General features: G+C 39.1%; 1 protein-coding gene across 1 annotated transcript; it reads left to right on the top strand.

Moving 5' to 3' along the window:
* Window positions 1-7513: 7513 nt before the first annotated feature.
* On the top strand, window positions 7514-12648 carry LOC306702722 (solute carrier family 22 member 7-like; the record flags this gene model as incomplete). Its single annotated transcript, XM_079168376.1, has 10 exons — window positions 7514-7894; window positions 8046-8149; window positions 8388-8542; window positions 8748-8916; window positions 9204-9327; window positions 9726-9826; window positions 10001-10215; window positions 10391-10499; window positions 11447-11653; window positions 12603-12648. 10 exons carry the CDS (start codon window positions 7514-7516, stop codon window positions 12646-12648), a joined length of 1611 nt encoding a protein of 536 aa, XP_079024502.1.
* Window positions 12649-12848: the final 200 nt, after the last annotated feature.

The raw sequence follows: 12848 nt of genomic DNA, 5'->3' as shown, positions 1-12848 counted from the left end.
GATTTAAATATCATTAGCAGCTGTGATGATCTTTAATTCACAATCACAGATTTTCCATTACAACTATAAGGTTTGCTTTTAAACCTAGTCCAAAAAAACCCGGAAATCTTTCCGTTTCTAGATAATTGATACCAATCTGTAAATAATTACAGAAATATGTTTTTTGTAAATATATTAATGATATATTTTGTATTTGTGGATACTTATTTTTGTATTTTATATTGCCTCTATAGTATATAATATTGTAAAAATAAATCATGAAAAATATTATGCCATAAACATGTCATAAAAAGTCAAGGTACAGTAGTAAAGTTATAAAGTCGCTGTATGTCATAAAAAGTCAGAGTATTATATATTACAATATGTAGTGACTAGCAGGTTATTTTACTCATTATTAATCAATTAAAACATTAGCTCATGATGTTTAAATTGTACAGCTTAAGGAGTGGCTTTAATGTTTAAAAGTCACACCGGTTAAGGCAATGAACAAACGTAGGAACACAACTGTGGCAACCTACTGTAGATGACGGGAAATCTGGGAAAGCGCTGGCAGAGAGTGTGGTGGTTTATAGTCAGTTTTACTTTGTTTGTTGGGTGTTTTGTGCTTCTTCCTTCCTCTGCAGGAAGACAGGAACCAAACTTTATGGGCTCGCCAACACAAGCATGATGGAGATTCAGACAGAAATGTAGGTAAACAGCACCGACACGCACACACATACACACGCACGTCTTGCATCTCTTTGTTCCAGCTGATTCAGAGCCTTTTGTTTCCCCTTAGGTGGGGAGTCAGGAAAACATGATGGAGGCAAAAAGGGAGAAACCGGCTTCCTCTTGTTTCAGACATGAAGGGCCTTGATCCAGTTTCTGCTGCAGTCTAGAACAATTCCCGCTGCACCAAAACCTTCTGAGAGCTTCTGCGGCAAGTAGCAACAACCACTGCTGGTGCATGGAGTGCAGACTTCTAAACATTATGAGGCAACATCATACTCCTGATTGAATTAATGTGTGTAAATATGCATCAACAGTTCGGTCTAATTTAGTCATTATCTAATCATTTATCACAATACGTTTTGACATTATTAGTCTCTGATCAATTATCCAACATGATATCAAACTTTTGCACACAAGTACACACAAAGCTCCGTCTGGCTGCATGCAGGAATATTGTGTAAAATGATAAGGAAGAACAAGAAACACCATTCAAAAAGACATAAACTCCACACAATTACTCTAACACACACAAACAATTATGTATGAATAGGTTGTCTCAACAATGGACCTCTCAACTTTGGTAGTTACTTTTTCTTAACTGACGATATTTTTCATTTTTGATAATTACTCAACATTATCACGTTACGATAATGAGAATTAACAGACCTCCCTTTTAGTTTTTTTTTTTTTTTTTTTTTGAAATCCATAACTTTTCAATTCTTTCTAGGAAAAGTAAGAGCTTAAACTTAGAAATCGCCTGCTGTGTTCCGACCAAACAGCCAGCTGAGAGACAGAGACAAGAAAGAAGAGCCCGTCTCAGCTGGGTCACGCTGTGAGCTGACCCAGTCACTTCCCTGTTTAAACCTCTGCCTTTCTGTCCACACATATGTCTGTCTGTCCTTTGGGACCTCAGCAGGTCTCAGGACAACTGTCCAACATGCTTATCTAGGACACTTTGTTTATGCTGTGGTCCAATCCCAGGACACTGAGCTGCTCTGACTGGGACTTAACCCTGATTGAGCTCAAATCTCACTATAAACAAACATTCAGTTTCCCATGTTAGAATCAGAGACTACGTCCGGGTTCTAACATATGAAAGTATGCAGTCAGTGTACTGGTTTTTTTCAGATTAACATGAAAGTCAGTGGGTCACGATGGCAGTCAGAATTGTCTTTTCTTGAAATACTTCTCTCAAAACAGTGGACGAGAATACTTTATGACCCTCCATCCAACGCTTTGATCCAAAGGAAGATATTCACAATCCCCAGAGGAGGAACCCTAATGATTCACTCAAAATTTCCACTGGCACAAAAAAAATGTATTAAACATGAAAACACCTCTCAGTTTAACACAATACAATTCACAGCACCACCATTTTACAGCCTCCAGATTGACCATGACGTTGAATCATCACCTCTCTTCAACAAAAACAGAGCATTACACGATTTATGAAGATTTATCACAGCAAGTCAACAGGGTTTCCTCCAGGCTTATTTCCCCTCCTCTTCCACCTCCTCACAAGGATGCTTGGTTCTGTCACACTCTTGCAGCGTTAACGTGGGCTAGCTATGCTAGTAGTGAGATAGCATACCTGTCACCATTGGCTCGTGTCTGCTAACACTCAATGATCTGAACGGAGAACAGTGTTTTGGGTAAATCTCAACAACACATTGTGTGACCCTGATTAGTTCGGTTGTTTCTCCATCTGGGGGAAACAGACATTCACGAGAACAACGGCAGACCTTTTATGAATCAATCAACAAAATTTGAGATTTGGGCAACACTGGAACCAGAATACTTTGGCCTCTCTGTTATACAGTAACACAATGGATATCTTACGTCATACAGTTATTGACAAACTTATTGTCCTGTGTCTTTTCTTCTGACTTTGTTTTTCCGTGAGAGTTCATTCAGAAATACAATTATAGGCCAAATCAAGTCGCCCCAGCCCACAATTGCATTTTCAGCAATTGTTCTGATCTGGGAAGCATGAAGACAAAGAGCTTATGCAATGATTACTCAATCCTCCTCACTGTTTGACCTCTTTGTATCCCTGTTTGGCTTGATCAGGAAAAGAGCCAAAAATAAGCCTTTTTAATAGGACGAGGTTGGAAAGAGGGTCAGTAATTATATCCAGTATTAATACATAGGAAAACACTACATTTAGAGAGCAAATAAACAAGCTCTTATATTCCAGTAATGCAATTACTGGTCAGGATATAAACAGATTATTTTTCTGTCCCTGTTCCCCAGTTATGTAAGTGCTGAATATGTGGGACAGAAATGGTGTCGGCTGTGATTTACAGACCACAAAGAGACTCTAATTTATTGATACACACAATACATGCTCATATTGCTTTATTTCATTATTTAATAGTACTGCAGTCCGTTCTACACAGTGCTTTTGCCCCACAAAGGGATGAAAAATAACTTCACTTTCAATTATCCCTGACAACCCTCGTGGAGTATATGACGTTGACGAGGGACCCAGAGTTCACGGTCATTTGCTTTCTTTTCTATCTCGTATCAGCTGCATCCCCGTCGTCTCTTGATCTCTGTCGGCCTCTTTTCTTCTGCCCTTTAGGGTTCCATGTCAAAGCTTGTCTGTTGGTGTTTCACATTATTTTTTGCAGTGTGCACACGATCCTTTTTGTCCTTCCAATTTCCTTTGTTGCTGGTGGTTGTTGTGTCCTCGTCCACAGATCGTTATGACGGATCTTTTCATTCCTAAGTTTGCTGCTTGCTCTCATTTTTCTACATTTCAAAAAACTTTTAAATGTCACCTTAACATACATTTAGATGGGAAGCCCTTTTACTGTGCTGTGTATGAAAGATGCAAGAATACAAGAAAACAGTTTTAGCTAATAAAAGTGTGTCCATCTTGCATCATCATTTTGTAATTGATTTCAGAGACTTCAGTTTTCACAGATTCATCAACTCATCATTCTATCAGCCTTATCATCCACCACCACCAGTGACTGGACTCTAGGGGGAGGATTCATCTTGCTGCTGCTCAGGGCAGACGCCCCTCGATTACAAATCTCCCTGTAGAGTCCAAGTGCCAAAGACTCTGTCAAGACTTTGTCATCACATATCATCTGTTAATGCAAAACAATTACATTTTCTTCATCTGACTTGTCTCTTCTGATTGAACTGCCCGTACAAAAAACACATGTCGACAGTGCTTTTGTTCAAACTGTCACTGCTGCAAGTGTCGGGCTGTGTGTAGCTCCTCGCAGCTCCAAAAATGTAAATTTCCAAATAGACGTTATCTTGTTGGGAATCTAATTGGTTCATTTTTCACCTGGAAAAATAGTTTTTTTGACGAGAAATATAAAAGCTAGCGACGCTAAAGAACGATTACAAAGTGTTGCAATGTGGGAGCGCCCCAGTTCAGGCAAAGGATAATGTGAATTATGTCAATTTTACAAAACGTGTTTATCTACAACATAACAAAACAAATGTGGAAGTCAGTTATCTGTCATGTAAGAATGCATATATGGAACTGCTACAAACACAACGAAACAAGACATCAGCAACACTAGCAAGAAAAGAGACGTGTGTCCGTGGGAAGGTGGAGAGCTTTTATTTCAGGAACCACACCTGTCACAGGTTTGACTCATGAAGATGACGACCCCGATCCTTCGAGACAAAGAAGAGCCAGGACACCGGGACACGTGGAGGAGTGGAGCGGTCATCACATATAACAAAGAAAATCATACAAAAGGCAGAAGAATGTCATAATGTCATAGTCGAGTAAAACTGTCATAAATAATGTAATACTATCAAACGTTTAAAAAAAACATGAGTTGAAAAAAGGTCATAAAAAAGTCATAGTATAGCATATCGAAGAAAGTCGTAAAAAAGTCATGGGATAGTATGTCAAAGGAATACATCCAAAGACACAGAAAAGTCGCAAACACAGTCTAGTACTAATTAATTATATAGTACGTCAAAAAAGTCCAAAAAAAAGGTCAAAAGGTTAAAACAAGTCATGGAAAAGTCATCAGAAATAATAATATATGTCAGGAAACACAGGCACCGATTGAGTTGAGGGGTCGTCACATACATCCGAAACGGTCACAATTTATTATGCACTTTTCTTTTCATGCTTTATTCTTTCACCTACTTTCCACTGTCCCTGTTGTTGACCTTAACATATAATATGTAATCCTCTCCGGGAACTCATTCTGTTCTAAAAATCTAAACATTTTCATCACTGTACACAAGCAATTTGAGATTATGAGATAATAATTAGAAACTTAAAACATTCCAGCTGTTCCTCTACACAGCTACTGTCTGAATGCTATTGTTTGACCAGCTGCAACATGCTGAGGTTCATCACCCATCAATCAATATGAATACACATCGTCATCTAGTGGACAGAAACATGTACTACAGCGGTGCTCACACAATGTAAGCGTGACCTTAACTGGCTTCTACCATGTTGTCTTTGATAGATCAGCCCTCTAATGAAGACTACATTTTACTAACCTTTTTTAGACGCAAAACATTTCTAATACAGTAAACAGTTTATGGTAAAAACATTTGGGCTGAGAATCAGTTGGAGGATATTTACCAGTCAATCTGTTTGGTTACTGTGGCGGACCAATTCTTCCTCAATTTCACGAGACGTGACGTCTTGGAATAGTATAGTGTGCCATTATAAACTGAGAAAAAGAGTATACAATATACAACAATAGTATTATGTCATAAATAAAATGTCATCAAAAATAGTCTAAGACATAGTATAGTATATCATAAAAAGTATAATATGCTACTACGACTGTTCACAACATTTATTTTATAGCATATAGTAATCTAAGTTATTATTGTATTAAGGCACACTATACTACCTTTATATTGGCCAATAAAGCTGTTTTTGATTCTGACGTTCTGTACCTTTTATTCTTTTGTTGTGATGGCATGACGCTGTATGACAACCTCAGGACAAGATGCAAAGGCCGGCTGAGGTAGTGACCATACGTAACATCTACATGTGGACAAAGACAAGCACTGTCTTTGACTTCTGGAACTAACTTTGCCAAAACATCTTCCTCATGACTAAAGAAAATGCGAACTTACTTCCTTACTAGATTACATCTCCATGGAAAATGTATCCCATCTTGTTATCTTTGTTCCAAGTTTAACCTGAACACACTCACATCTGTATCCACTTCTACACCTCAAATTCAGACACAGATTTACATAAATACAGACATAAGAGTATGTACCCATATACTGTAATACACATATTCCTAATGTGTTTACATTTTGTGTTTTTCTTATTATTACTGTGCTTATTTTTGGCAATATTTTTGCATTATTAATATTGTTACTATTAAAAAATTACTCCACAATACTGACAACATCCACAACAATCCAACATCCAACATTTTCTGTCTCGCTATCAACAATAAAAATATGAGCACTGTGTTTACTCTACAACCCTATCTGTGATACAAAGCTGAGCTTGTTGGCCATTATGTACGGTGGGAGAAAAGACAAGAGGTGGTGCATCTTGTGACCTGTTGAACGTCTAGTGCTCCACGGCGGCTAATCATGTGCGGTTTGTTCAAGAACTATAAGAGCGCTTTATTTTGTATTCTTCCTTCTAGGAGACACTTCCCTCTGACTTCTGTGAAGGTATGGTGCCCAATATATTTTACATGTTCAACCCATCAGCGTTTTGTGAGTTTACTTTTCTGAGTACAGGTGCAGATACAAGCAAAAGTTAATATTTAATTACTTTCTGAGTAAGCTGTTTCCAAGGTCAAGGCTAAGATGTCAATTTCAACATCTAAATTGAAACTTCTAAACCACTTAGAAAGTCTGTATTTTTTTCCAATGTTTTCTTTATCAATAGTTTTGGTTCATATAAGAAAAAGCACAGTTCCTCACATCCAGTCAGTAAAATCTTTACTGCATTTCAAAGTAGTACAGTGATGCATTCTGGTTAATGTTTCCCTTTTTTTAAACTACAACAATGTGTAGCATTTAAAACCACTCTCTCAAAAAAAAGTCGCACAGAAATGCATAAACTCAAAGAGGACAGCAGTTGAATGATTGAGAAACATTTCCAGACGTCTGACACCTAATGTTTTGCGTATTTGTCCTTTTTTGCAGTGAAGTTATAAAAAAAATACCTGAAATTAAAAGAAAGGATTTTGTAGGCAAATTCAGCCTCTGACATAAAGAGGAGTTTGCTGATTTTTATTGTAATTACTTCTTTGTTCGCTGTATACAATAGACATATTTTGTTCCCTCAGTTTTGTCATTTGGGTCATCTTATTAATAAATATTTCTCTCAAAATTAAAACTAGTTGACATTGCATGCAGCTTTAGTGAAACAGTCCTGAAAAAAGAAATACTCATCCAAGAGGTGACAAAGATAACTCAAAGTGCTTGTTTTTGCCAGAAACCAAAGAACACTCTTCCTCACAGAAACAGCATTGGGTGATCTATTCAACAACTTGCACTAAAAGGTTATATAACTTCATGATGTCCAAAGGTAATGCTGATGTTAATGATCAAGTTGGCTTGGTAGAAAAGGCTGCAGAGCTTAAGTCCAGTCCTGCACACCAAAAGAGAACCACATTGTGGACAGAGAACTCTGCAGAGAACTCAATTAGTACGGTAGCAGAGCAGAATTATCAGTGCATCAATCCTTTGCAGATTTCTATGCAGGTGAGTAATTACATTTTTTTCTTAATTGCAGTTGAAACAGTTGCCTCGTGTTTTACTTCTGTCAACGTAGAGCAATTCTAAATGTGTTCTTCTAGAAACTGTCAGCACGGTGAAGATGAAGTTTGAGAATATCCTGGAAGAAATCAACGGTTTTGGGCCTTTCCAAATCGCCATCCTCATCCTGCTGTTCACCCCTCGGATAATTCTGCCCTGTCACTTCCTCCTGAATAACTTCATCGCCGCGGTGCCTCCTCACCGCTGTGACATCAGCACGCTGGGTGCTGGAGGACTCTTCAGAAATTTAACTCAGGAGCAGAGGCTGACCGTCAGCCTCCCTGTGCGGGAAGACGGTGGCCCGAAATCCTGTGAGATGTTTGCAAAGCCTCAGTTTCAGCTCTTAGCCAACAGCTCCGACAACGCTGACCTGCCGACCGTTCAGTGTCAGAGTGGATGGGTTTACGACAACTCAACCTTCACCTCTACCCTGGCAACAGAGGTACAGAGGAGTTTTTTTTATCAGCATCAAACACTGTGTTTTTATGGTTCTGTCATGTTTGTTTTGTTGTTTCAGGGCCACGCTATATAGGAAAGAACCTTTACCCCAATAGATGATCTAATGACCTTTTCTCCGTGATCTGCTTTTCCAGTGGGACCTTGTCTGTGATAGAAAAAGCCTGACACAAACCACAGGCACAATCTTCTTCTTTGGCGTGATGATAGGGGCCTTTGCTTTTGGATTCCTCTGTGATAAGTATGTGAATAAAAAGTGTGTCTCCAACTTTTTTATGATGAAGTGAAACCTTTCATATGGATGGGCGATGCCGTTGGGAGAAGTGTTTCCTTCCAGAAATCTGCTTAAGTTTAGGCAACACACATACTTGGTTCTTTAGAAAACTATTATGTTTTGGGTTCAAATAAATCCTCTGTGGCAGAAAACGTGTTTCACATCTGCAGTCAGACAGATAAAGCTAAGCCTTTCTTATTTGCAGGTATGGGAGGAAAAACACCCTTCTGGCCTCGTACATCATAGCCATCGTGTTTGGCTTCGCCAGTGCGTTTGCAAACTCCTACATTCTGTTTGCGGTGCTGAGATTTCTCACTGGGTTCGGACTGAGCGGAATCGGCATCAACTCCAGTGTTCTCAGTAAGCTAACTAAGTAGGAATTTTTGGCTTGAAAGTCATGTTTTGTGTTCACAGCTTGTTTTCCCCCAAATGGCCTGATGAGATTTAAGGTTTATGATTTGGGGGAAATGCAATTAAAACAGAAAGTAACTGTATTATCATTGAATTATTATTGTTATTATTATCATTATTACTAACTGATTATGTAATTTTCCTCACCTTGCAGGCATCGAGTGGGTCGACACAAGTCACAGGTCATTTATCGGTGTGATTGGCAGCCTGTCCTGGTCTGTAGGTAACATGCTGCTGGCTGGGTTTGCCTTCCTGGTGAATGACTGGCGCACACTGATCATGACCGTCACAGCTCCACTGGGCTTTGCCGTTTTGACCTGGTGGTAAGTAAAAACACATCACGTTATAGTATAAAATGGACATTTCACCATGTGGAGCTCAATGAGGTCAAGTACCACTAAATAAATCAGTTTTTGTTTTAAATCTGAACACACTTGTTGGAGGCTGAGGAAACCTTGACCTGCAAATGAAAATGAGACAAAAAATAATTCCATTCACTGACTCTCCAAAATCAGTGGGTCTACTAGTTGGCAGTAATTTTCAGTGTTATTTCAGTAATATCCTATTTCAAGTGTCCACTGATTATCAACTATTTTCAATATAATTGCAGGTGGATTCCTGAATCTGCTCGCTGGCTTTTGGCCCATGGGAAAGTGGAAAGTGCTCAGTTTTACCTTGACAAATGTGCCAAGTTCAACAAAAGAGAAAAAGTGTCATCCAAATTAAAACTGGAGGTAAGTTTGAGCTTGATGTTTAATGGCTTTGTATACAGGGTATATTGTGTGTATATGTTTTACATGAATAAATACATTATTCTGATGTTTCTGGTGCAGCGTATGTGTTGCTAGAGTCCATGGAGAAAATCCACATTCCTCTGAAGGAGCAAAACACATTCTAAAGTTCAGTTGAAGCCGACATGTTTCTTCAGCGTTCTGTTAACCAAATCAATTGAGTCAAGTGACTGTCTTTTTGCTGCAATCCCTCCGTCACAGCTCAGCAAAGAAACACTGTCTGGCAAAAACAACATGCAGGGAATTATACTAAAACCTTTCGTTTTATATGGGCATGTAAGATTTGCTCGACCAGAAAATGTGAACCTCCCCTTTAACATTCCTTCTCTGCCTCTGTACAGTCACTCTCCAACATAGAAAAGCAAGACAAAAACTACACATACCTTCACCTAATCAAGACCCCGAAGATGAGACGGTTAACTCTTCTGACTGGGATTGTGTGGTGGGTATTACCTCGAAAAAACACGAAATGAAAAGGAAATACAAATGTTAATGGTTATTTCTTGAAACATTAGTATTATCAATTGAATCTCCTCAGTAGAAATAGAGATGTATGGAAGGAGACACATCAAGCTACAGAAACATAATAGGCAATGTTTTGTTATTCATTATGCAGGTATGGAGTTGCCTCGACGTATTATGGAATCAGCTTCAACGTCAGTGGATTTGGTTTAAACATTTACCTCACACACTTCATCTACGCTGCCATTGAAGTCCCTGCCAAGCTGATGATATATTTCTTTCTTAATATCTTTGGACGGAGGAAGTGCCAAGCAGGCACGCTGTTACTGACAGGAATCTGCATCGCCATAAACGTGTTTGTACCACAAGGTCATTATTTCCTTTTACTGAAATTAGATAATCACACATGGGTCGATATCTACGTTATTTTGCATACTGTGAATTGGTATGAGCAGTGTCCGTCTTATTTTTGTTTAAAGTTAGCTGAACGTTTTACACACTTATCTTGTACTGTATATGTTGCATCGACTGTACTTCTGTGTAGGTCTGTGGCATGTGCGTGCTGTTGTTGCCATCCTTGGAAAAGGCCTGTCAGAAGCTTCCTTCACGATCGTCTTTCTCTACACAACAGAGCTTTACCCCACAGTGGTCAGGTCAGTTACCGTCATACAGTTGCATTTAGCTGCTGCATTGACAAGGCCTTATTCTGTTCATCATTCACATGATTGTATTTTACATTCGCATCATATCAATAGGAACTAAAATGAGCGCCTACGCCAACCAGTCGAGTTGCAGTTTACATGCATGTCAGTCCAAAATGTCATCACTTTCACCATTTTGTCCTAGTGGACATTTGTGTGAAATTGTCATAAATAGCATATGAATTCTTGGGTTATGGTCAAAAGGATTGGACATTTGACACGGACAGTTCCTCCTTGAGTCCAAGTGGATGTTTTTTTTTTACAAATTTAAATAAATTCCTTCTTGGTGTTCCTGAGATATTACATTTACGGGAATGGGAAAGACGTGTTCACAGTGTCCTAGACTTTTGACCTTTGACCACCAAAATCTGATCAGTTAGTCTTTTAGTCCAAGTCGACTTTTGTGCCAAATTTGAATAAACTCAGTCATGGCGTTCTCCAGATATGATGAGAAAGGAACGGACTTGAGGCCACAGCTGTCGCCAGCGTGGAGGCATCAAAATGTCCGGAACGGTGTAAACACATGTTGTAAAAGAGGTGTGACTTCCCCTTCAGTTAATCTTTGTAATTTAATATTTAGGTGAAGACCCAGCAGTTAAGACAATCCAATTCACTAAGATAGATCATTTTATTATTATCAATAATTTAGGACAAGTACATTTTTTTCTACGCTTCATTTTGAGTCAATTATTTATTTCAGTTTTGAAGTAATTGGGGTGAAGTTTGGAGAATGATTTACTTGTAGTAAAAGTCTTAAAGCATCTGTTGATTATGAGTTCAGTCGAGGGTAAATTAAGAGTCCTGAACATTTCCTTATCTGCAGACACAGAGAAGGTCACATGACTATGGAGGACTAATTAATAAAGTCGGTGCTTATGATTTACCTTCTGTCTCTCCAGGCAAAACGCTTTGGGTTACACCAACTTCACGAGTCGTCTGGGAGTGTTAGTGGCTCCGCTCATCCTGCTGCTGGAGGACGTGTGGACCGTTCTTCCTCAGGTCATCATCTGCTCTGTGGCCATCATTTCTGGCCTGGTGGCTCTGCTGCTTCCAGAGACGCTGAATGTGAGGCTGCCCGAGACAATCGACGACGTTGAAAAGCCGAGGTTGGTAAATGAATACGCGAAAGCCACAATGTGTAAAATTAGAAAATGTTTTGGCGACATCTGGTGGTAATGTTTCATTTTCATTTTGCTTCTGATTTTCAAACAGAAAATCAAAGCACATCCAGACTTTTTACAATCAAAAACAGTGAGTGTTTCAGAAGTGTGTTTACTAAATAAACACATTTTAGGTTAACACCTCCTCTGCACAAGATTGAGTACCGCAGAAAAGGAAGGCGCACGTCTCCTTTGACCAAATAAGGTGTCATGTCACCTGTGTGCATTATTAGGAACTCCCCATCCCAGCCACATGACCATTGCTCAGCCCACCTACAGAATAAGTGGGTTCCCCTTTGGCTGATATGTATGTGTCTTTATAATATGAGTCAGAGACGTGTCATTTTCAAAGGTCACAGTTTGAGGTATTGTGTTGGACTGCATTATATCATAAGTTGCACCTCAGCTAAGACAAGCGTGTTGCCAATAGAAACATTCAAATCACTGCTACATTGTTTTTGTTTCATTTCAGAGGAAATGAGGTCTCCTTTCCCTTCGTGGAGTCTCCAGCTGTTTTCCGGGAATCAAAAAGCACAACTGACATTTAGCTGTGAAGAGACAATCAAAACAAGGACTTTGTTTTATGTTCATACACATAACAAAGAGCTATGTACTCACTGCCTTTACAACTGTAAACAGCGGAGATGAGTCCACTGTTATCACGTATGGAACATTTAGTCATCTCTGCTATTTGTGAGGAAATTAAGGTCAACATCTTGAAGTGTTTAGATGCTTTGTAAACATCAAGATGCATTCAGATATTGAAGGTAATGTATTTATTAGCTACTGTAGAATAAAAATAGTTTTAGTTTCCTGATTTAAGTGTGTAGAGAGAAACTATATTTCACGTGGGTTAACAGATCTCTGTGAGTGAAACCTTTTGTTGTATTGTGAGGCGGGACCAGGCCAGCCGTGAGGAGTCCCACTTCACTATCATGTGAACCCAACTGCTGGTCTTTACAATAGAAATCAACCCCCTTCACACAGGCTGTTATTATTATACTGCGTCTTTTTTTGCACATCGGCTTTCTGTATAAAAAAGGTACGGACACGGAATGAGGGGACAGATTTCAACATCTTGTTTTAAAGGAAGAGCCGGTGTTTAAGGTGGGACTACACACGGACACTGTTGTGCTACACC

This window comes from Pholis gunnellus (assembly GCF_910591455.1).
Source record: "Pholis gunnellus genome assembly, chromosome: 11".
Classification (NCBI taxonomy): Eukaryota; Metazoa; Chordata; class Actinopteri; order Perciformes; family Pholidae; genus Pholis; species Pholis gunnellus.
Note: the sequence above shows the minus strand (reverse complement) of the source record. Positions and strands in the feature narration are given on the sequence as shown.